Source organism: Pistacia vera, unplaced genomic scaffold, assembly GCF_008641045.1.
Source record: "Pistacia vera cultivar Batoury unplaced genomic scaffold, PisVer_v2 Contig829, whole genome shotgun sequence".
Taxonomy (NCBI): domain Eukaryota; kingdom Viridiplantae; phylum Streptophyta; class Magnoliopsida; order Sapindales; family Anacardiaceae; genus Pistacia; species Pistacia vera.
Genome location: NW_022196700.1, coordinates 295,846 through 322,369, shown reverse-complemented (window position 1 = coordinate 322,369; position 26,524 = coordinate 295,846). Strand labels below are relative to the sequence as shown.

Here is a 26,524-nt window from a genome sequence, read left to right as displayed (position 1 = left end):
TGACACATGTGCACAATTAGGAGACCCGTCCACATGGTATTGGTGTTTAATAGTCACTTACATATGTATTGCCAATCCTTTCATCAATCATAAGTTGAGACAGTTCAATGTAGGGAATATGGTTTATCTACGTTTTATAACCCTTTCATCAATCATAAGTTGCTTGGCGTACCAGTAAAGAATTGGCTCCGATCTAAAGAACAAATTGGGAAGGTGGCTTACAAATTACTGGCAAGAGTGACTTTCCCTCCAATTTTTCATGTATCATAGGATACAAAATAACTCCATTGGTACAGATTCCTCTAATTGATGAAGATGATCCACTTTGTATTCAACCTATTGTTCATGGGATGGTCCAGTCATTCACTAATTCCAAAGGCACTCCGAAGTATAATTTTACTTGTAAAGTCCAAGGAAGGCAAATCAGTTTGGGCAACAGAATTATTTTCCTTCACAAATCTTTCAATTGGATAGTCCTACCAAAACTTTATATTCTAATATAAACTGACAATCAAAATCCAAAGGCACTGGCTGAAATAAGAATATGCTCCAACTTCTCCTTGAGGAATAAGAGATACAGGCATGAATGGCATTAATTCCCTATGAAATTCAAATGCACAAGGATGCACCCTTAATTAACTAAGCATCCTCATTTCAATAAAAGTAAATTTTTGTTTGTTATCGCAATCTCTAGAAACTTTGTATTGGTTTCAGAATTAGTACTTGTCAGTCCTGCTTCAACGCCTTCCTGATGAATGATCTTGTAAGAACTACTGCAAGGTAAGCCAAGATTGTGATGGTAATACCTCCAAGTAAAACAAGGCGGTCATAAGAAGCATTTTGTACACTGTAGACCCTGAGCACAATTACATCCCAATTGCTCTCTGTCCAAACGGGATCCACCAACCCCATGGGATCTGATGAGTTTGATGGCAGTACATTCCAAGTTCCAGATTCGAATTTCAAACGGGTCGAATATGCTGGAACATACCTGTAAAATCAACATGACATTAAAGTTGGGAGACATGACTGGAAGTCAGTGTCCATATAATTACAAATACCCCTAGAACTACTTTGCAAAAAACCTAACTAATTCAAAAGTGAAATAATATAAATTTCCACTTGAATCAAAAGCATGTACGAGCGCATATAAATGAAGTAAACATTCGACAAGATTTAACTGCTTTTACGCCACAGAAGAGGTTTCCATCAAACAATAGATTATTCATGTATAGATGATAAAAAAATTTACTAATAATTCCCAAAATCAAGACACTTCTCTATGTATTAATGGTCTCGACAATAGATAGCAACAGTGCAGCACGTATAACACTGCCAGACTAATCAGCACTTCTCAGCTAACGAAGGCTGCAGACATCTACTAATGATTGTCAAAAATAAATGTTAAACAAATTAGATGTGTAGAGGCCAAAGACATTATCAACTTAGATTATACAACATAGTCATCTAATAACTATTAAGCAAAACTGTAAAATAAATTAGGTATAGTAAAACAAACTAGGTGTGTAGACGGCAGAGACTATCAACTTAAAGATTATACAACATGGTCATCTAAAATAACTGTTAAACAATTGGGTAGATACGTTATCAACTTAGATTATAAAGCATACGATGAGTTCAGAAGAAGGCTTGGTCCAGAGTTTTGTCAGAATATATCTTTTCTTTTCCTGTTTTGAAGTGGTAGCCTGTTAGGTGATGCTACTTCCCGCTTTATAATCCCATCCAACCCATTTCCATTCCATGTGAGATCACATATATGAATCAGGAATAAAGCAACCCACCAAGAGGCCCATGACCTTATAGCAACAAGGTCTCATTACATAGCAATGGTAGCAGAGATGCACTCGACCGGAATTTGGAAATTTGATTCAATCGGACAAGTGGAAAAAAATTGTTCATCCTAACACTACCCAGTATCCATCTCTAATTCAATTTAGTCATGTTACTTGGGGACTGCATTTAAGTACATTTTGCACTTAGAAAAAACTACTTTGTATGGTACCTGGTTGTAGAGATAACACAAACTCCCTTTCCTTCTGTTTCTGCTCTAATGCACACTTCTTTGTTGCTGCAACCTTGTGAACAACTGGAGCTAGCATTCTCCTTTTGAATGGATGTTACATCAGCCATAAAATTCCAAACAAACCTGGAAACATCATCCACATATCCAGGATTGGAGGAAGGCTCACCAAGGACAACACCAACATAATGATTTGGGCATGCATCGTCCGGAGAAATATAGTTCTTCACAAGCTCACAAGACAGACCCGGTTCACAGCTCAATAGACAGCTCATAAGTTCTTCAACAAGAGACACATTTACATTTATGGAACCTAAAACAGCGCTACTTAAATCATTGTTGTCGTTTGCAAGAATGAAAAGAGAGCGGGCAACAAGAGAAGCAGCTGCCACAATGGCAGATGAGTTTACATTTGCTGCATCAAAGATACGAATGGAGTAATGTTAAGAGTTGAGACAGTTGTTTAATGATGAAAATTTATCATGTGAGAAACAAGAGTAGAATGATATAAATAATCTCACATAAATCATCAAGGTGACTATGGTAGAACTTGTTGGAAAAGACCGTATCAAAATCCTCTAATACAACTCCAGAAGCCAAAGAGTGCTGTCAAGAGAGAAACCTAGCGATATGTTAATACTCCTTTCAAGCATATTGTAACTTTGACGCCAGCAACCACTAAGTTTCGTTCCTTTAAAATGTTATTTTACATATAGTTATGAAACTATGCAGATAAGAACCAGCTATGAACTTAGCAGATGAGAACCAGTACTCCAAAAACAAAAGTAAATTGAAAATAGGGAACAGACGAACAGCATTGCAAAATGCTTCAATATCAGTGACCCTTCTTAGGACTGCTACGGCATAAAGAGCTCCAGAATTCTAACTAAAAACAAATTCCATGTAAAAACATCAAAACATCTAGTTTTACCAAAAAAGGAAGTCTCAAAGGACATGGAGATCAATTCAGAGCCCAGATATTAATATTAAGATAGCAGAACTCATATTTGAGGATGCTTCCTCTCATGATTAGATGAGCCAAATCATGATAGATTTTGGGGATATTATAAAAAGGCATATGGTGGTAGAGAAAGCTTGACTAAATCATTGAACACAATTCAGTCGTCTATTTGTTTCTTTAGAGGTAAAAAAGACTATATAGAGGTAAGCATCGATAATATTGGCAGGATCACCCTCACCATATAATCTAAGCCATGTCAAACATTAGCTTAGGCTTCAAAAATTTACTCGTCTAACCAAGCATACACCACAATAATGAACTTATCCTTTTATAATTTAAGAAACAGCAGTTGGTTGAAAACTATACAACTTTCCTAATCCTATTCCAAAAATTCTAGACTTGTTAGTCATGCTTCCAAGATAAATTTCCGAATCTTTAGAATCAATAAATCATAACAGGAAAAGATAACTACATATATACCGACAAAATCAAAGACCACAAGGTCCTTCAGCATAGTGTCACTATTTTATGGTAAACACAGGAAATAATTAGGTGAGAAATGTTCAAGTTCAGATAATATTACAGTCAAGAAAAACCACACAAGCTAGAATATGTCCACATATTTCTAACAAAGAAATCAGAAGACTACAGAAGGTACCAAATTACAAATATACTAAATAATGAACATAAACACAGTAAACCATTCTCAATGAGGCATCTTAAAATCAAATTGATAATATACAAGAAAATAATGGCACTTTTGAATCAACTTATGTCCTTGTTTGGGACATAAACAAAACTATTTATGGTTGAACCAAATACGTATAAGTAATAATAAAAATAAGTGTAAAAGGAGCAAAAGATAATAACTTCAAGTTTTCTGACAAACCTTTCTCAGGAATGCCATCAAGGAAGATGGAGGTAGCCCAGGATTTGAGGCATTAGCTGGCAAGACTGTAATGTTTTCAGATTTTAGTGAATCTTGAGCACGCTGTAAAGCATCCAGTGTTTTATTTGTGGAAGATGATTCCTACATTAATAACAATTGGAACAAGGAAAGAAAGGCCTCATCACTTAGCCACTAAGAGAAAAAAAAAATTTAAATTAAAACAGTAGGCAACCAAGGTCAGTCAATTGTTCATTCGTATAAAATAACACAAATACCATAGCAAATAGCATAAACAGAAGTCATATAAACAATACCTCAATTAGCTCCTACAAATCCTAAGAAAAGTAGCACAATAAATTTTTAGTACTAAACTTGTTGGAGTAGAGAAATTCACCATTCAAGCTACTTCTCTTATTTAATGATAAAATATTTCATAGTTCATGCAAGGAAACTCCAAATTTGTTCTGTTATGATGCAAATTAATATAATCACAACCCTGGCTCAGTCACAAATGGTATATAGGGAAATCCTGCGATCATTGACCAGATTTTCCCTAATTGACAAGAATCTGTTACATGGCAGAAAAATAGAAACTACTGGAAGTATTTTTGTTGCTTGTCCTACAGAGTTGTTTCCATTTATAATAATAATCCATCTTATCAATAGGATATAATTTGATTCAATTTATGTAAAGAATATGATTTAGTTATTTCAGACACTAGCAATCGGTATCCTTCCCCAAAAGTTTTGTAACTATTTTAAATGTCAACTTGGCTATCGAGCTATTGATCCCCTCCTCTTTCAACTGCAAAGGGTTTGAACATCAACGCAAGAAAGCTAATTACAAAGAAAGAAAGAGAGAGAGAGAGAGAGAGAGATTAGACAAGATACTAACAAACCAGTTGCTTGTATCTGTAGATAAACAGTAATTGAATTCACTTTAAAAGAGAAAACAAATATAACGTAAGAAAATAACCAAGCATGGTGCTGGCAACCAGTACTGGAGTTACAGTAGTGGTTTCAAGAAGCAGCTACATGCCTTATCGGACTGAGAACAAAACTCAACATAGTTTAATCAATGAACACAGCCAGAATGACGTTAAGCCCCACTAACTTCCTTAAAAGGACCCCATTCTATAATTATCATACTTACAATGTTTTTCTGAACTAAAAATTACTAAATGGGGAAAACAATTCCAAGGTACCTCCATATAATTTTTATTATTTTAAAAACAAACTATTTGCACCAAGAAACCACAAAACTGCAAGTAAATCAAATAATATCACTTCCTCTGGTCATAATAAAATATATCTATTTCAAAACCATAAAAATTTCAAAACCATAAAAATTGTGGTTTATTTAGTTTGTTAAGATCTCTGTCATTTTCTACCAAGTGTTCTATGAGGTAAAATATGGGTACCTTCAAATGCAGGTATAGAGGTAATAAATGCAGTAAATTCTCGGAAATAAATGAAATGAATCTTAATTCCAAGAGGTAAAATATGGATACCTTATATGCGATACATTGTCATTAAATGTGAAAAAATCTCAGAAACAAATTAAATGAATCTCAATTCCATCAACTAAAGGGTCTCCTACTACCTTTATTTCATGAAAAGGATTAGCTAAATCCATAAAACCATTGTATGAACATTGATCGCACTACCTCAACTCAAATACTTCAAAAGCAATCGGCTGAGTTAAAAATCACCATCAAGGTTAAAAAAGAACCAATAGACAGCATGATTCATCCTAGTAAAACTGAAGCCACCACCTCACAAAACAGTGCCATGTCCGAACTATACAATTTATTGAGCTAGTTAACTCTGTAATCATACCAGGGATTTATTTTTAAAAAAAAGTTTAAAAAACGGGGCAATACCAAAAACTCTATCCCACAATAAATTGCCCTAAAAAATCTTTAAAACTTTCTTATATTTCTTTTTAACTAGTAACAGAAGGCCTACCAATACAATATTCAATTCTATATATCAAGAACTCTACGTTGCTCTCTCGATAATTAATCCCAACAATCACACTTTGAGTCCCAATATAAAGAAAAAAAATAAATATTGAACCCATTGTAATACACTCATCCCTGAAAGAAGAAAATATAATATTATTGATAAATTGAAAATATGACACTGTTAGGATCCCATATTGAAAGGGAAAAGGGTGGGCATGTGGGTTATAAAGGCTTGAGCACCCTCCCTTGGCAAGCCGGTTTTCCAAGGAGAGTTCTACCCAAGTCCATGAAAGACCCATGGCCCAACCCAAATTATTGAGTTATTAGAGTAGGTTCCTATCAATTGGTATCAGAGCATGATCCTGCGCACGCGTGGCAGGCTGACTTTGGGCCCGGGCTGCTACCCAAGGAAAGGGGATCCACGAAGTCACCCAAGGGGTAAAGAGGCCGACATGGAGCCCACGCAGCAGGGCCTAGTGGGTCCCCCGAGGGGTCGAGAAAGAGAGTTGTTGATAGGCTTCTAGGGCCTGACAGGCTTCTAGGCGAAGTAAGACCCAAAGGGAGGGCAGCAAAGGCCGATGAGGGCGGGGTAGCCGATGAGGGCGGGTGCTCTCTGGAAAGAAGACCAACGAGGGCATTGGGTCTCGAAGCGTGGGGGAATGTTAGGATCCCATATTGAAAGGGAAAAGGGTAGGCATGTGGGTTATAAAGGCTTGAGCACCCTCCCTTGGCAAGCCGGTTTTCCAAGGAGAGTTCTACCCAAGTCCATGAAAGACCCATGGCCCAACCCAAATTATTGAGTTATTAGAGTGGGTTCCTATCAGACACCAACACTCAATTCCTCCCAACCAAAATACTCGAAAATATTAACTTCCAAACCTCTGTGTATTAATTTTACATACTGATCACACAGCCGATAGCAAGGAGAAAGCTGGAAAGTATGGAACTTTAAAAGGCATTTTCTTTGGAATTTAATGCATTGTATATTGGTCAACATTTTGTTCTCAATATGTATTGGGTTGCGAGCATAACCAACTACCTCACCTAATTTTGCTTTTTGCTTTGTCACATTTGCCAAGCGGTTTGAGCAAACTACATGATGCGTTTGCGGAAGCTTAGAGTGTGTAAAAAATGCTTCAACCCGACAATAGTAAATGATAACACAGCAAACTCCAATCGGCAGTCCAAACAACAATTCAAATAACACAAGATAACATAAACGATAGAAGCCTAACCATCCACGGCTTAAAGGCTATGCCACTGGCCAATGGAAAATAGACACAACAAACAATAACTTACAAATTAAAGATAACTACCAATGATCTCCAAAGTGTAAAGACTACGCCACCGGCTATGGAACATCACTAACAAGATAGAAGCCAATATCCCATGGCTTAAAGGCAACGCCACCGACCAAGGGTCTCTAAAATGTAAAGGCATGACCACCGGTTTTGGATTCCACCACCAAGTCTTGGCAAGAACTTGGATAAAGGATAAATAATAAAACACTCTCAAAAGCTCTCACATTTTCATTTCCAAAAATTCAACTCTAATCTTCTTTTACAATGAGAAGTTGGCCTTACAAATGGCATCCAAAAATACATAAGAGGTAATACAAGGTAATTGAAATTCAAGATAATAATAAACTATGGGACACTTTTCAATTAGTCACCCTAAATGTCAAACTGCCTACAAACACAAGTAAGAATCTTTAATCTAGAATTTTCCCAAAATGGTAAGGAACATGGAGCTGCCAAGGATGACAACCTTGTCTTTGCCAAATTGGAAATGTCTTGAGCCGCCCATGTCATAATCTTGTCCCTTCCATTAAATGCCTCCATGTGCATATGTTTGACTAGCCTTTGTTCCCTCTATTTTAACTTGAAAATCTTGGCTTCAACTATTCAAATTACACACCAATAAATGGATTGGGCCTATTGGATCAACAATTGAAGGGCTTTGACAAAATGGGCTTAACTTGAGCTCATCTTGCTTCATTCCTCCAAGATTTCAAGTTAAAATGGAGAGAACAAAGGCTAGTCAAACATATGCAGATGGAGGCATTCAATGAAAGGGACAAAATTATGACATGGGCGGCTCAAGACATTCCTGATTTGACAAAGACAAGGTTGTCATCCTTGGCGGCTCTATCTTTCTTACCATTTTGGAAAAATTCTAGGTCAAAGATTCTTACTTATGTTTGTAGGCATTTTGGCTTTTAGGGGACATTTAGGGTGGTTAATTAAAATGTGTCCTTTATTATTATCTTGAATTTGACTTTGTCATTCTCTCTCCTATATGGCATCCAAAGTAATCATATATAAATAGGTCTTCTCCTTCATTGTAATAGAAGTTGAGGTTGAATTTTTTTAAATGAAAATGTGAGAGTTCTTGAGAGAGTTTTATCATTTATCCTTTATCCAAATCCTTGCCAAGATTTGGTGGTGGAATCCATAACCGGTGACCTAGACTTTACGCTTTGGAGATCCTTGGTCGGTGGCATAGCCTTTAAGCCTTGAAGTTATTGGCACTTATCCTTGTTAGTAAAATCCATAGCCGGTGGCGTAGCTTTTACGCTTTGGAGATCATTGCATCTATCTTTAATTTATCTTGTTATTTGTTGAGTTTACGTTATCTTGTGTATGTTGTGTGTGTTCTAAGTGCTGTTTTAAGTGTTTTTTGGCCTACCAATTGAAGTTAGTTGTGTTATCATTTGCTATTGTTGAGTTGAAGCATTTTTAACTCACTCTAGCTAAGTGAAAACGCATCACTACATCTCCTTAAAGATTTTTACTATATCATTTTTTACTACCACTTTTGTCCACATACAGCACAATATAATGTTTGAATACCATAAGCATATAAAGTGCACTCAACCTATTAATAAAAATACATAATAACAATAAAACAAAAGAATGATCATAATAATCCAAAAGCAAAATGTTGAAGCACATTAGAATAAATTGTAAAGATTAGCACAACAGAAACTTCAGAAAACAAATGAGTTCTTACCCCTGCTGTGTGGGAAAAAAAGGTTTTGACCCCTTGATTGAAGCCCTTTCCAACAGATCCAATTTCCATGACCTTCACAATATGTCCAGCAAAATATATATTAGCTTCTTAGAATTTTCAACTAATTTAAGAAAAGTTGGCATGTCAAGGAAACAAGGTATATTTATCAGCTTTCAGTCATATAAGAGAAACAAATAGAGAAATCAAAAAGTACAAACAAAAGGACAAGCTAGTTGCAATACATATTGCTACAGCCAAAATTAAGAATGGACAGATATATTCTTCTTGCTCTAACTAAAATCTTCCCTTCATCTCCAATTCATGAACTAGCCAATACAAAGAGAAAACCTTTAGGCAGACATAAAAATGTGAAATGCTCCCCACAAAACCATATAACAAGACTAACCTAACCAAAATAACTAGCCCCATATTTGTCGCTAAGCATTGATGGTAACTCAAACCACAGGAAAAGAAGTCTACCAAGTACTCCAACTCAGCAGATCTATAAGCTTTAAACCATTTTGAAAGTGTCTTCTATTTTACCCCTCTTGGCAACCACTCACAATATTTTACCTTTCGTAGAATAGCAGTGCAAAATTAGAGTCCTCGAAATATGAATATCAAAAACTAAATAACAATATGGTTATGAGGGTCTCCCTAGCCATAAGAGACTTATAAAAATAGTACCAAGTCAGAGAACCACAAGCCTCTAAATAACACAATGAAAAGTTAAAGAGTAAATACGAGATATGCACAAACCCAGATGCAAGCCACAGACGGTAGAGCATCATACTTTACAATGGTTCTGCTATCTAGAACTAAAATTCAATCTGACTCCAGAGGTTTACCATAAATAATGACAAAGATACATCTAAAACTGAAAATAGCAAAAAGATAAGGTAAAAGACCACACAAAGATTGAACAACTTCAGCCAAAAGATAAAATAAAAATGCAAACCACAGCCAAATGGGGAGTTCAATCCATAAAATCATCACCACGTCATTAAATTTAAATACTTCTTTTGAAAATTGTGTTTAAAGTGCATGTGTATGAATGCATAATACTCTTAACTATTGATAGCAATACACTGACAGATAACAGTACTCCAGATTACATCATCAGGGCTCAAATTATCAAGAATAGAAGAATACCATCTCAATTAATGAGCCATTTAGGCCTTTAACAGCATCAGAATGCTGATCAAGCTCAAGTAAAAATCGTCTGCTACCAAGGTAACCCCAGGTTTCTCCAGTGAGAACTAGAAAAACAAGCTGCATTAAATTCACGGAACTATCAGAATGAAAAATTTTAAAAGCATGCATGCTTAATCAATTGGAACATAACAAATTATTTGCACCAATATTATAACATACCACCAAAAATAGATCAGATGCACACTAGAATGCCATTTTACAAATTATCTGTACCAGCATTATAAAATTTCTTGAGAAATCAAGGAAAATCCTTAGATCGATAGGATATTTTAAAATTCCAAGAACAAAATGATATCTTACTGCTGCAAAAGGATCAAATTGCATCTATACTGCCTCCTTTTACAGAACAAAATTTGATGTATCTTAAAAACTTCTGAGGTTTCTAGAATTTATTTAACCGCCCTTACAATTTCCTAAACCTGACTGTTGTTTTTACATAGAAAAGAAAGAGTCTCGATAATTCGACTCCTAATTAATAATTTTTCTTTTTTTGATCAGAAATGTACGATTTGAATAACTGATGAAGAAGAAATACAAAAGTGGACCAGGTATCAACAAGAACAAAAGCACAAATAGAAATCTTTAATGGCATGCATTAATATAAAAGTATTTCACAGAAAAACAACCAAGGGTTTGCAACATTGTCACATCAACATTCATGGACTGTGAGCTTTCTATAAATAATACCAGCTCTGACAACCTCCAGTAAGGAATCAAAACTTTCGGCAGAAACAATAGAGAAATTTTCAAACAAGAGCTAATGGCAACAGGAAAAAAGATCAGTACAACTAAACAAAGGTATCGACAACAATCAACAAAGGAACAGATATGAAGTGCAACCCAAGAATATATTGAACATATAACAGAAGGTGGAGTACAAACAACCAGTTAAAATAGGAAAAAATGGCATTGCTCCAGATCTAGCTCAAACGAGAGTGATGGCAAGGAGTAAAACTGAAAAACTTTTTTACTTATCTATATATGAAATTCCTGTTAAAAAGGTTTCTATCTTGTTTCCTTATTAGACTCGGAGAAGAGTTCCTCCTGTACTAGAAAAAATACTAATCTAACAACACACCTGTTTATTAAGGTCATCCAAACCATCCAAACGAGAGAGAGCATCAACTGCTGCCAGCAAAGAAATCAATCCCTAAAACACATCACAAACGCATATTAATCACTGATAGAATAAGGACTATAAAGAAACAAGATTTCACAAGTTAAAGTTACAAGATTTGCACTCACAGATATTGGAGAATCTGCACCAATGCTTTTGTCACGAAAAAAAGAAGCAGAATCCATGGAAGCCACTGATAGTATAATGGGCTTGGACTGGTATGACAACGAAGTATTAATTGGAGGGAGCGATGACCAAACACTGCCCTTCATAATCACGATACCAAAAATTAAAAATTAAAAAGAAAAAAAAATAAGTTATATAGACATCGACAAGAAAGGACTATATATACTTATCTATATACGTGCATACATATACAAAAACATACCAATACAAAAGGAAGGTATGTCTCACCTGTATCCACCTAAAGGAAGGCAAGTCTCTTCTTTTAAGCAAGATTTTGAATCCTGAGTTCCAGCTTTTGTTGTCTAACACAAGCCAAATTTAATTAAAAAAAAAAAAAAAAGAAACCAATAAGAAAACATAAGAACCCAAGAAATCCACTCAACATAATTATTGACAAAAGGAAGGTCACAGATATATTGACACAGAAGATCAAATACCTGCATCACCAGATCAAATTCGGCAACATTAGCTGTATAAGAGTTCTTTCTGTCTTCATTCTTCAACGCTGCCTGCATAGATAATAGACGGCATGAAATACCAATTAGACCAAGACTATACATTAACCCAGCAAAAAAATACCGACGAGGGAGGAAAAACAATGCTTCATTGAAGATCAGTTAAATTTAACTAAATTAATATTAAAAAAAGGAAAGCACAGCCAAAGAAAACTTAAACCCTAGACACTAGTGTCTCTGTCAAATCTCTAAATGCATTAAAGATTAATTAATTTAGTGAAAGTGTTTCAGAAAATTACTTTACACCATTTGTAATGTTTTAGAGATGCACTAAATCTCTCACATCTGAATAATGCAATAGGCACCAAAACTTCCTTCTTTTGTTAACACGAAATTCCTCCAAGGAATTCAAATTTGAAACTTGGGCCTCGCTGAACCATGAAATCTTTAGGTGGAGGGAATCTTGTGACTTTTCACCAGGTAGGTGATCTCAAGGAGTCAAAGCCTTGACCTTGAGAAAGAAAACCACATTTGACAGCTTGACTAAACCCTTAGGTTGACATAGACACCAAAGCTTGTCGTAATTAAGTTACACACTCCTTGAGTTTTCGACAATATACCACATCAGAGGCAGTTTTTTACACAAGAATAGAAACCCAAACAAGAGTGTTCTCTATCAAAAGTTGGAAAAGCAAATGCCAAAAACCCTTTAAGCTTAAGGGCTCATATCAATTTGTGGACAACTTTTTAAGAAACTCACTCAAAAGAGACAAGTTTGAGAACACCAAAAAGAAACTAAAAATAGTTACCATTAAATTTAACCAAAAAAAAATGATTAGAATACATAAATGCCCCTAACTAATATCTAAAAAAATAAAATAGCCAAAATGTTTTACCATTTAATTATTATTATTTTAATCTGAATTTATTTTTCCAATTTGCAAATATTTTTTAAATTATAAATAATTGTCAAATATTACAAGCTTGTCAAATAACATTTTTTCCCTAACCAAATGTTAAATTTAAAATCTTCTAACAGTTATTTATCCCTTTTCAATGCATTTTCAAACTCGTACCTCCGTTTAGTAAGTTTCTGAAAAAGTTGTTCTCAAATAGATAATTGCCCTAAGCTAATGTAGTAATGGACATATTAACACAAAACCATTATAATAAACTAATTAATTAAATAAAATCCATGTAGTTTTGTACCCTAATACAATATTTATTCTAACCAGGATTCCATATATCCCTATTCTTCTATATTTCCCCCTCATCTAGGATTATGTTTAGATTAGAATTCATTTTCCAATAATAATATGTTTTCCTTATTGTATTAGAGTTTCCTTTTGTTCTCTATCTAGAGTCGATAAATAAATTGTATTATTAATAAAAGCAATAAAATAATAGTCAAAATTGGAGGAGGATCCCCTCAAGTGATCCTTTTTCTTTTCTTTTCTTTTTCAATTTTCTGAATTTTTATTGTTAGAACCCTACGTTCCTAACATACTCTTTAAAGACTTCTGAAACAGCCTACTCTAAATTCCCAAAATAAACAGCATACCAATAACATAAGACTTAAAATTGTAATATACAGCAAAAATAAATCATAGATGTGATACCTAGTGAAGTCAAACAAAATTTAAAACTAAATGTGTACCTCCTGACAGGTCAATGTACTACTCTCAGTGAGCAAGAACACAGGAAAATCATAAGCTTTCCACATGATACCAGATCCCTGCAGATGCAAAGATGATAATGCTTTAGCTTGTCAAACTTAATGTAAAAAACACTATATCCACAAAATTGTGTGTTCACCTAATATAGTAAAGTTCACTGAAATTTTGTAATGAATAAAAAAGGTTTAACTATCCCAATTACCCATAAAAAAAAATATCGCAATTCTGATGGTCATCTGTTTTATATCTCTTTAATGACCACAAACTGAATATATGTTTATCATTTCATCATAATCATCTCATTACAAATTCACAGGGCAAAGAAATACCAACTATCTACATGAAAACATTCTCATGGATAATTGATTTTTCACAAGCCATCCTACCATTGTATTAAGAACTGTTGAATTGTTGAAGTTGCTCATAAAATTAGCAGTAGATATTGAGGTTATAGAAAAAGTCAGACAACAAGAAGCTGAGTAAAGGTCAGTCAACAGCAAAACACTCAAGGAGTTTTACCCATTTGTATATTAATAGCATACATTTGGGTTCCATTCATAGTCAGCATTTTGGTAAGGTGCAAATTCAGCAAGCGGAAACTTTTGAGTTGGAGAGAATCCTGCAAAATAGAAACGGCCACTGTCAGCTGCTTTCTGAATTATGTCCTTCATTCACCACGGCTTTTTACAAAAAGACAGAATTTTAGTAGATAAGCACAGTCACCTTTTAATTTACTTCGAATCTCAGCACCTGATTCAACTAAAACTCCACCAATTTTTGAAGCAAAACTTTTATCACTTGATATTCTGAAACAGAAACAAATATCTGATAATAGTAATTAAAAGAGAAATATATCTTCAACTCCCCTCCTTGTAAATAATTCTTTATATGATAAATTTTATTGTTTCTTATAAAATGTGTGTATATGTGTATGTGTGTATATGTGTATGTGTACGGGTTAAGGTATTATAACAGAAATTTTAAACATATATTTCTAGCACAAATTATTGGCTGTCCATATAAAGCAATTTAATAGACTTGAGAGAAGAGTTAGAGCTAATTATTATTAAAGTCAACTCAGCATCAGAAAAACTTCCAGACATGGAAAACTTTAACTTTTATAGAGTGCAAATGTTTTCCAAATAGGCAGGTGTACAAGCAATTAGATATTTTACGGAAACCTCCAATGAGGAAACCAAGTTTCTTTTTGTTTTTAAGGAAACAACTAGCAGGTTGAAAATGAAAATGAAGTTAAACATGGTGGACCAGTTGTCAACTGCAAGCGGCCAGATCTTTAACAACACCCACCCCCCAAAAAAAAAACTGAAAATACCACAGCCTCATAAAATTCAATTTTAAGTTCTATAAACACAGTTCTACATAAAATTTGCCTTCTGCCTACATTAAAAATACAAAAATGCAGTGTGACAGAACTAGATTTGCAACCACAAGCCATCTACAAACTCAATGCTTTCAGTCACCAATGCTTAAGAAAAAGTTGTATCGAACTCTCTTATAGTGAGATACATTTATCTATAGACTTATAAGGAATGCTCTTCTTATTTTTCTTTCTTTCTTTTTTTCCCCATTTACCTTTCTCATAACTGATGAAATCAGCACCAAGGAATTTAGAATATACAGTACATATAAGCGACTAGTCAGCTAATTTGTCAAACCATATGTGTATCCATATAGGTATTTAGAAAACCATTCAACATATGCATACTAACTAGCATCTGCTAAATTACCAGTCATTCATCAAAAGACCTCAAATCAAACATCACATCAGAGAAGGGGACTTAACAGGAAGGGGGAGGACTTCATCTAGTGCAGTCCCCTTCTAATCCTTTGTTATCAGATGAAAACCAAATTCGAACATCACATGTTGACCCTAAAACTCTATGGATTTTGGTTATCCTATGTAGTCCCTGGTAAAAGGAATATATATAAAAGAGTTAATTTTTTTTGTTAAGAAAATCACATAAGCATAACATATCTTCACATGATCCTACCACGTTAAACTAGTGCAATATAGGCACAAATATTTTGTTTACCCTTTAAATGTCTTCATAACAAGCAGAGAGATCTAAACAGTCTAGATGATTTTGAATGGAAAAGTACAATGTAAGATAAGATATGGATCAATCTCAGCCGTGAGAAAAAATGAATAATAACAAGATGAAGGTCAGGTGTTAACTATTTCCAGACTCGACATACAAGCTTGGATAGCAATAAAGATGTTACAGCAGCCTTGATAATATGCCTACTACAATTTCCCAAGGAAGATGCTCTACCCTGCTTCTTGGTCTATACTTCTTTAGCTTGATGGCTCTTCTCTTTCCCTGTTTTTCACATAATGGGTAGACAAGGTGACTAATCATCACTTTATTAGCCTTGCCAGATGTGATCATCTGATTGGTTTTCATGTCATTATATATAATTTTAAGTTTTGAGGTGACTAATCATCACTTTACTAGCCTTGACACATGTCATCATCTGACTGGTTTTATATCATTTTATTTTATTTTTAGTTTTACTTTTCCTATGCACCTTTTATCGGTAAATTCCCTTAAATCCCCTTGCACATAGTTAAGGCTAATAAAGTTTGACCATACATGTGGCATTTCATAAGGATTTGAAACTGGTTTTCATTTTAGTACATTTTTGAAAACTTTATATCCGTAAGAGTTAATACCCAAAATTCAATTTAGACTTCCAATTCAATCATCTTTCATAATACAAAACAAAAGTAAACACAGTCTAAATTTTCCATTTATGTCATAGATTTCCTACATTGAAGATATCACTTTGGGTCATATCCGGGTCAGATTCGTGCTAGATTCATGAAGATCCAAATCAAAATCAAATTATGACTGTTGACATTTCAATTCAATTCAAATCTAACAGATCTTAGATATCTGAAACCTGATGATGCTTACTGTCTAATTAAAAAGTGTATCATACAGACATTTGATTGCAAAGACAAAAGAAAAAATAAATTTTCTTGCAATTAAACAAAATCACGCATGCATATGTTAATTTTCAGCTCTAAGAAAATTGATTGATTGAGTAGTCATAAAATTCATAATGCAGTGTCATAATACTTCACCCACCAGAGTCATCGAAAAAGGAAGGACTAATGAGCAAAAATACTGAATCTTTTTTTTTTTTTTTTTTTTTTGGGGGGGGTGTGGGGCGGAATAAAATAAATCACCAAAGCAACTATTCTCTGATAACATAAAAAAAGCATGTCTAAACAAAGAAAAAAGAATAAAATCAAAAATATGCAAGTAACAAATACACATGCCTGTGGAATAAATCTTGAACTTCATCCAATGATACCAAAACAGCAGATAACTGGGTCAGCTCTTCAGCATTCTTAAAACTAATAATTGGAGCAACAACCTTCTCTCGTCCAGGATCTGAAAATAATAATGTACCAAACATGTAATGTAACTTGAATATGAAGGTTCTTCAAGAAACAAAATTAGAAAGAGTATTTGAAAGAAAAAGAATTGGACACTGTTATAACCCTTTCTTTTAATAGAGACAAAGCATATTATTCAAGAAAGAGATCAAAAAGTATATATGTAAGTAAACAAGCGGTCCACAAAGGAATTAAAAAGGAAAACTGTGACCAGCCTAAGATTTGAGGTACAAAAAAACCTAACTAGAGACTTAAAAACTAATTAAAAAACTGGAAGGCCAGGAAATAGCCGCTTCCTAATTAAAGTGATTGAAGAAAAGGGAATATCTCAAAATTTTAGAGAAAAAGAAGCACATAAAGAGGCCAAGATGTAACTATCCCATATGAAAGGGGCATCATTACCCCTATAATATGGGAGAGAGATGCTATATGTAATAGAATATGGAAGTATGCTAGCAAGCACTTTTCCTAGAGCCATCATTATAAGCAGCACTTAAAAATATAAAAACTTTGGAATAGAAAAGCGAAAATGGGATGAGAAATATTTTTGTGGGTTGTTGAGTGAGATTTACTTCATTAAGTGCAAATGTGAATGAAGGGAATATGGGAGAGAGAAGGAAATATGTAGGTTTTGACGATGAGGTCTACAGTTGGTAATTGAAAGTAGGGAAAAAAGATAACTTTTTGCTCAACCTTTGATGCTTGTAAATTGTAATCATAAGATTGTTTTATACACAAATTCTTATTGTAGAATAATAAAATATAGACGGCAAAAAAAGTTTCTATAAACAAGCTTCCTGTGGAATTAACTTAAAACCTCGGTAAATTATCTTTATTTTGTCTTTCTTTTTTTCTTTCTTTCTTTTTTTTTTTTTTTTTGCTTCTTTCTCTTCAAAAATTTATATGCCCACATACCAAATAATATCAACATTTCATTATAAGAATAATTTGATCTCATGAAACATCCAAGAGGTAAATTACTATATCACAATTATTTAATCCTTCAAAGATCTTACTTGAACAACCAATCTTCCCAGAGAGATTGAGTAACCGTACACAAGGGAATCCATCAACAACCATGTACATTGAATCCCGAAGATCAGGAATTGACTCCATTGAGTTGGACTCTCCTGAAATTGCCAAACAAGAAAAAGTTAACATCAAGATTTCTTAGAATTGATCAGCAATGTATCGTAATGATTTTAGTAAAAGCAAATAAGCAAAACCAAGTTCATGGTTACGTTCAATCCTCAAGGTTAACATCAAACCTAAGTATGAATTTTAAACCTCCCATACATCCTTAACTAAACAGAAAATAAGCAAATTCAGTTTCACTTTAAATTGACTAATCATTGCCAGCACAACATTTTAATCAAAGTAACACTGCTTACTAGCTTACTCATCTAAACAAGTCTTTCCAAAATAATTTAAAAGTACAGAGTTCCAATAGATATATTCAAGGCAGTCTTTACATATGCTTTATAACTATACAGTTTTAAAAGATATATTATTCAATTGTTTGCTGCCTAAACATTTTTTAAAACAGTTTCTTATGAAGCAACCACATTTGTTATCAGTGCTTAATTCTCATACCAGTAGGTTGCTCTATGTCAATGCAAACAAGAATTTGAGACATCAATCTTTGGATTCAATCCAGCTAGAAATTAAAAAAAGAAAAGTTCAACACTAGGAAGCAAGGGAAGGAGGGGTTCCTAATGTCCTAAACTTATTAGCATAATCTTGGCAATGTAAGAGATATACGCACTGATTACAGAAAAGTCAAAATAACTTGCATCAATAAAGAATAAACATACAGTAAAAATATAGAGAAAGGGTTATCACAAAAGCAGTTTTATCTCCAAAATGAGTAAATAATGTATTCAAACTCTCGTTTCAAAACTAAGGGCTGCAGTAATGGCAAGAAATCTTTATGTAAGAAGGCACAGCATACCATGAATATGCAGGACTGTACCCCATGATCCCTAGGTACATAAAAGAGAATGCAAAGACCACGAGTAAAGTTGAATACTCAAGTTTTGGATCTTTACAAATTCAGAGTGTCATTTGGAACTGAACTTGACTTCTAATCAAAGTCAAAAAAATCTAGTTCATGCTCAGCTTGAAACATACACAAAATTGAGTAATGAGATTTCAAATGACATTGAAAAAAGAATTGTTCAAATTCACTTCACTAATCTAGCATATTAAAACATCAAATAAAGGCAGAACCCTCATACATTCATGCAAAAAGTCTAATATTGTCTATCTTTATGATTGAAATCAAAAGTTATTCATATGTAACGAAGCGAACAAGTATTTAAGGAATTGCAAAAGTAAGAAAACTTACCGGAAGAAGAGAGACGAAGCTGAAGATTGAAGATCAAAAGAACAAAGAGAAGCTTCAAGGCCATGGCGTCAATCTTTAATGGTTTATTTTCTAAAAGAAAACCCTAAACCATGGTCTTAAATCGATCGCAAATAAATTTCAAAGGCCTTTTCCAATTACAATGCTCCCCGGAGTTGACCCAACCGCTGATTCAATTTCTAGCGATGGATTTTTTTTTGTATTGTTACACTCGGTCTTTGTTTCTGCTAAATGTCGCGCTTCCCCTCTCTTTATTTATACCCTTTTCCCGTGGAGGAAAAATCACTTTCTACCCCATAATTTCGGTAAACGGAAAGGATACAGCCACCGAAGGGTATACACCGGATTTATATACCGAATGACATGATAAAATCCTGATTGTTGATTAATATTAAATTAAAATTAATCAACGGTCAGAATTTTATCACGTTATTTGGTGCATAAATTCGGTGTACTACTTCGGTGACTGTAGCATTACTCTTCGATAAATCTAATATGTTCCAACCTTTAGGCTTCTAGAGACTATAATTAATAAAAAAAAAATGATATTCTTATAAAGACTTATACAAATAAAGCTACAAAGTGAAAGAAAAAACAAAGAAAAAACGGAAAAAAAGAAAGAAAGAGAGAGAGAAATCATAAAGATCAAGGGTAGGGGTAAAGAGAAATCATGAAGATCAAGGGTAGGGGTTGTCTTTATATGCCCCCTTTGTATTTATCTTTGTAAGACTAGCACTTCTCTTAATAAAATTAGGAACAAACAAAATATCTTAGTACAATGAAAACCAATTGTCAATCAATTTTTGAATTTATAATATTTTGGTTTTTTTTTTTTTTTACGGCCGAACAACTTACACATACCCAAGGTTTGTCGTAATGACAGATTGGTATCCAAAAGGTTTGGAAACAACAAACAGGTACCTTCTGTCATGTGCTGTTAGTGATTTCCGTTTGCTAATGGTGAAAAGACTAGAATGCCCTTGAAAGTTTGACATTTTAGTTTTTTATAAATTTAAAAATTTCTAAAAAACCCCCTAGGTTTGCTAATTTAACTAAACACCCCAATATATAAAATTTTATAAAATGACAAAAACACCCCCATCACCCGCAATGCCAGATTCCGGTCACCACCGCCGGAATCTGGCTGAAAAATTGTGTTACGACACAGACCCGTCGGATCTGTTTCGTAACGCGTCGATCTGGCCTTTTTCGGCCAGATCTGGCCATCAAGGCCGCAAAACTCCATCGCTAACGGCCAAATCTTGGCCATCGTTGACAGACAATGCAGCCTCGACGGACAGATCTGTGACGGATCTGGCCAGAAAAGGCCAGACGGTGCTTTGCGACACAGATCTGGCGAAGTTTCAAGGTCATGGCGTCAATCTTTAATGGTTTATTTTGTAAAAGGAAACCCTAAACCATGGTCTTAAATCGACCACATATAAATTTCAAAGGCCTTTTCCAATTACAATGCTCCGTTGAGTTGACCCAACCGCTGATTCAATTTCTGGCGAGGGATTTTTTTGGTATTGTTACACTCGATCTCTGTTTCTACTAAATGTCGCTCTTCCACTCTCTTTATTTATACCCTTTTACTATGGAGAAAAAATCACTTTCTACCCCATAGTTTCGGTAAATCTAATATGTTCCAACCCTAGACTTCTAGAATTAATAAAATTAGGAGCAAACAAAATATCTTATTACAATGAAAACCAATTGTCAATCAATTTTTTAATTTATAATATTTTGGTATTTTTTTTTCTTTTTACAGTTACTATAACATAGCTACTTGTTGATGCCAAAGCTTGCACCAAACTAGGGTTTATAGTCTTGCCATTCAGAACACAGTCATCTTCGCATTCTACCTTAAGATTGATGTCTCTTAAGTCTTCGTTGACAGTGGCGCTGATCCTTGCAAGAAATAGCAAAGCTCTTGCGGGATCATAGGTTTAAAACTGGAATGGGAGCCTGATATAGGTTGTGGTCAACTTTCAAATGGAATGCTTAGTATTAGGCTTTTTCGTTTGAATTATTGTGTATTATTTCATGCCATTAGCCTCCTTTATATAGTGAAGTAGAGAGAGTTTGAGTAAGGTTACTTGCCTTGGTAGAGTAAGATTTCAAGTAGAAGGGATAATGTTGGTTACTCATCCGTGGGTAGCCCAATTGATTAGAGCGAATTGAGGATAGTGTGAATAGGTGCACGGTCTCAAGTTTGATTCCCCATCTGAGTATTCGCAATTTAAGTAGGGAGTCGTAACAGTGGTTTACTGTGCTAGTATCCCCTGAAGATCAATCGAGTTATGCGCACATTGGCCTGAACGCCTTGGTTACAAAAAAAAAAAAAAAAAAGTTGGTCTTTAGGAAAATATGGGATCTTTTTCCTCTTTAGCCTGATATAGGTTGTGGTCAACTTTCAAATGGAATGCTTAGTATGAGACTTTTTCGTTTGAATTATTGTGTGTTATTTCATGCCATTAGCCTCCTTTATATAGTGAAGTAGAGAGAGTTTGAGTAGGTTACTTCCTTTGGTAGAGTAAGATTTCAAGTAGACAGGACAATGTTGGTTACTCATTCGTGGGCAACCTAACTGATTAGGACGAATTGAAGATAGTGTGAATAGGTGCACGGTCTCAGATATGATTCCCTATATGAGTATTCACAATTTAAGTAGAGAGTCGTGACGGTGGTTTACTGCGCTAGTATCCTCTGAAGATCAATTGAGTTACGTGCACATTGGCCTGAACGCCTTGGTTACAGAAAAAAAAAAAAAATAGTTGGTTTTTAGGAAAATATGGGATCTTTTTCCTCTCTAGGACCGAATCCTAGTCATATTCACTTCTTATTTTCGGTCTACTTCCTTATTCCTTTAGACTTCTTATTCAATGTTGATTCAATTCCCTATTTTGGAGAATGTTCCTACGATAATTTGCTTAAAGTGTAAGTTATATCAAATAGGGAAATTACACTTGCTCTTGGGGAATTTAAGCACGTTATTGTGGCGAGGTACTATTCACAAATCACAAGTACTACAGAGATGAAATTGTTCACAATTATTGCAGCGAGGTTATTATTCATGGTGATGCAGGGCCCCACGAGATGAATAATTTTGACACTGTGAGAATGCAATGATTTTTGACGCGGCACACCAAAACGGTCAAACAAACAAACAAACAAACTTACAAATATGAGGGTCGTCATTTTTAGTATTTTGGAATCATTTTGAGGGGTTTTTGTTCCTTCTCTTATTTTCAGGGGGGCTTTTGTAAGTTTTTGGATTTTTAACAAATTTTCTAATGTTATTTAATTTTCTTTTCCTTTGCATTTTCGAATTAAGATTTTAGGGAAAACTATTTAAATGTTGTTTCAGCCTCAAAAAGTGGGTAGTTGAATGAATTATTACGAACCTTAATGGTTATTTCACACAATTCAGTATCTGAATCTTGATAAAATTTGATAGTGATTATCGTATCACTTATTACACACGTTTTTCGGTCATCTATTTTATTGTTTTCAGCATCACATGGTTGCATGAGATTTTTTCTTGGCATACTCAACTTTCAACTTTCATATAAATGAATAATCACTTCCCTTAAAAAAAAAAAAAAAAAAATTTTTTCTTGGCATACTCAACTTTCAACTTTCATATAAATGAATAATCACTTCCCTTAAAAAAAAAAAAAAAAAAAAAAAAAAAAAAATCAATGTATTAAGTTGATATTAAAAGAAAAATGTATACAAAAGGTAAACCTTGTTAGATGCATATTATTCTTTCACTTCTAATTTACAATCCTTCATTCAACACAATATGGGATAATTCTTTAAGCCCCTAAGGTTTTCCCCGAATACTAAAGCCCCCTCAGGTTTGCTCCTAAGGATTGCCCCAATCCAATAAACTCTCTCAGGTTTGCCTCTAAGGTTTGGCCCAATCCATTTTTGTCAAGGAAAGCCAATCACATAATCAAAGCCCAATTACGGAATTGAGGCTCCAATTAAGGTACAAAGCTACAACTTCAACTTTGAAATTACATTTTGGGCCCAAATCACTACTTCTTGGATCTTAAATAAAGCTCATGGTGTTCCCAAATATAAGCTCACGACATCAAAGTGGTAAGCCCCTTATATTCTCTAACATGTAAGCTCAAAGCATTCTGGGATTCTCTAACTGCAAGCCCAAAAACTTTTAAAAGCCCACGACATTCTCTGACATGTAAGCTCAATGCACTTTGGCATTTTCTGACACGTAAATTGAAGCCATAAGTCTTAGTTGTATACTGTCAACACCAAGATGGAATGTCAAGATATAAAGTTGTAAGGTCAATGTCCGTGATCCCATGATTAAGTTATAATCAATACAAAATTATAAGTTTTAATTTAAATTATTGCTAGCTATTTTAATCTATATATTTTTTGGTGTTGTTTAATTGTAATATGTTTTTGAAATTTTTTGTATGGATTTCTTTTATCATTAATTTTTTTTTTTTCGAAATTTCAATTTAATAATCCAAAATTTTATTTTAGAAATAATGATAGTGAGGTGAGGGGTATATAGCATAAGTGAAAAATAAACATATTAACTCTTTTGAAATATATAATTAAAAAAAAAAAATGGAATGAAGGGCATTTATGGAATTTATGGGGTGTCATAAGAAAAAAAAAAAAAAATTTAGAACTTTGAAATGTGGTGTCTTAAAAAATGAAGCTTTTTTTAGACCATTAATGGAGTTCCAATGGCTCCACTCTTTTAAAAAACCCTATAGGACTTTTTTCCCTACCACATCAAAATCCACCAAATAATGTCATATTGAAAAAAAAGAAAAGGTTTTAAGAAAACAAAGTTTTGAATATATTGATTTATTGGGCCTAGTAGGCTTTTTTGAAGCGTTGAAAGGTTTTGAAACTCCTTTTGTTAATCCAACTCTTCAATCAGCTCATTCAGGCCCTTTTAGGCATTCTGGACAAAAATTAACATATTTTTAACAATTATCATAATAAATACAAATAAACTCTTACAAGAATCTAATTAATGTAGTTATTGTTTTACATATTTATATTATTATAATTAATTAATTTCTAAAAATTATTTTGAAAAAATTAATGACATAATTATCTTCAATTTAAATGTATTTGTTTTGATTTGATTGCCATTATATGATTATTTAGATTTGTTTTAAACATGTAAAATACAATAGAGCCTTTCTATAATGATACTCTATATAGAAAAAGTAAAACTATTTGTATAAACTCATGTAGAAAGAGAGTTTGTACAAACTGACATGACACGTCATATAACATGCCACATAGCATTGGGGGCTATATAATTTAATATCACATCAATATCATGTGGATCCTTATGTCATGTGGCACTCGCATGGTGTGCCACATCAATTTGTACAAACTCTCTTTGTACGGGAGTTTGTACAAATAGTTTACCCATATAGGAATAACTTTTATGTAGTCATAAAAACTTATGGTTCTAACTTTGGTCAGTTATAAATAAGAATAAATTTCACATTGTAATAAAATAAAAATTTTTTAGGTCCCGTCTTAAGAAACTTGCCTCTATATAGATACCTTCTTATTGAAGTCAAAATATTTATAGCTCTCAAGCATGTTTAGAGCTTATTGGCATGGAATTTTTGGTATTTTCATATTATCATCCTCAAGATTATCTCATTTCTCTTCTTGTCTAATTTCAGTAATGATTTATTTTTCATTTAAAACTCAATTTTACAGTGATGATATCCATTTCCATACTATCATAATGCTACTAAAATAATAAATTGAAATCCTAATATTATTAAAACATGAATTATAAAATAAGATATCAAAATAATAATTTTTATAATTACACCTCAATTAAATTATAATCTCTTTATAATAATAAATTTAATTGGTTCTAACATTATGAATATAGAGATGCTCTATTGTCTATTAAAAAAAAAAAATTGTAATATTTAATAAAGATAAATGTGTCAAAATATTTAATAAAGATTATAACTTGACATTTATAATAAGACATTAAAACAAACATTTATGTAGACACGCGTACATTTTATGCTTTAAGATATAGCTATAATGACGTGGAAAAGTAATCCCAATTCCCAAGCACAGGTTGAGGGCTAACTTTTAAGTAAAGATTATCCAGATATAACTTATTATCCCTTACTGGCCTACCCAACCTAAGTTTCATTCGAATGTAAAAGTTTCCTTAAGTCCTTATTAATTAGCTAAGTCTTAAATATACTCTTAATATCATAATATGTTAAATGTTTTATTTTCTTGTAATTAATATAATTGTTATATAAAATTTTAATTGCTTTGCAGAAGGTAAGATTAAGAATATTTTAGACATTTGCAGTAGAACAATTAAATAATTAATTATATTGAATCTAATTTATTTCATTAAACTTGAAGGACCAAAATGTAATTAACTCCTAGAAAGGTGTATATATATTTTTTATTAATCTCAAGTGGCAGAGTTTGTTGAACCCATGTGCGAATCTTCTGTTAAACAGTGATTGTGGACCAAATCCTTGCTGTCGCTTAACCTGTTCCACCTCACCATAAAGCTCAAAAAAAAACCTAAAAGTTTTTGATTTTTCAGTTGGGAGATACGTACTTTACACTAAAACAAACAATGGGACAATTATTTTAGCCTTAGGTTTTCATAATTTCAGTTTCATCCATTATTTTCTAAAAGTAACAAATAAACCTCATTATTTTTACATCAATTCTAACCAACACAAATAATTGGCTGCATTAATTGATTTTGCTAGTAATTAATCACCATGAGTGGCTTCAACCTGAAACAGAATATCGAATCATTACACTTACACATTAACTCTATTATCATTTCAACTTTAAAAAGCAAATTGTTTCAGTTGTCACTTCTAAGAAGTTCGGGGATGAAAATGAATATATCTCAAACCATGCGGGAGCAAATTGAATTTAGGCTGGGGGTGATGAATGGAGGAATCAAAAAGCATGGAAGAACAGAGCAGGCTTTAAACAATGAACACTCCTATGACAGCCTTTTGATTCCCAGATTTGTGGTCCCCATTTGCATGTGCATTTCTGTCCATTACTCGTCTGCTGTCCTTCCTTCTCCTCCTTCTTCTTTCACCTTTCTCTTTCTTCTCTCTAAGTAATGCATGTAATCTAAGCTTCTTCTTCTTCTTCTTCTTCTTCTTCTCTTGAAATCCAAAAAAAC

The 26,524-nt window shown here is 33.5% G+C and overlaps 1 protein-coding gene across 1 annotated transcript; it reads right to left on the bottom strand.

The window, feature by feature from the left end:
• Positions 1-532: 532 nt before the first annotated feature.
• Positions 533-19,357, bottom strand: LOC116118014 (nicastrin). Its single transcript, XM_031404001.1, has 16 exons — positions 19,294-19,357; positions 17,963-18,076; positions 16,827-16,941; positions 14,243-14,325; positions 14,062-14,138; positions 13,501-13,578; positions 11,826-11,897; positions 11,617-11,690; positions 11,331-11,463; positions 11,164-11,235; positions 10,023-10,142; positions 8,871-8,942; positions 3,892-4,032; positions 2,563-2,647; positions 2,024-2,456; positions 533-991 (listed from the first exon to the last, which is right to left on the bottom strand). Exons 1-16 carry the CDS (start codon positions 19,355-19,357, stop codon positions 727-729), a joined length of 1,998 nt encoding a protein of 665 aa, XP_031259861.1. The 3' UTR covers positions 533-726.
• Positions 19,358-26,524: the final 7,167 nt, after the last annotated feature.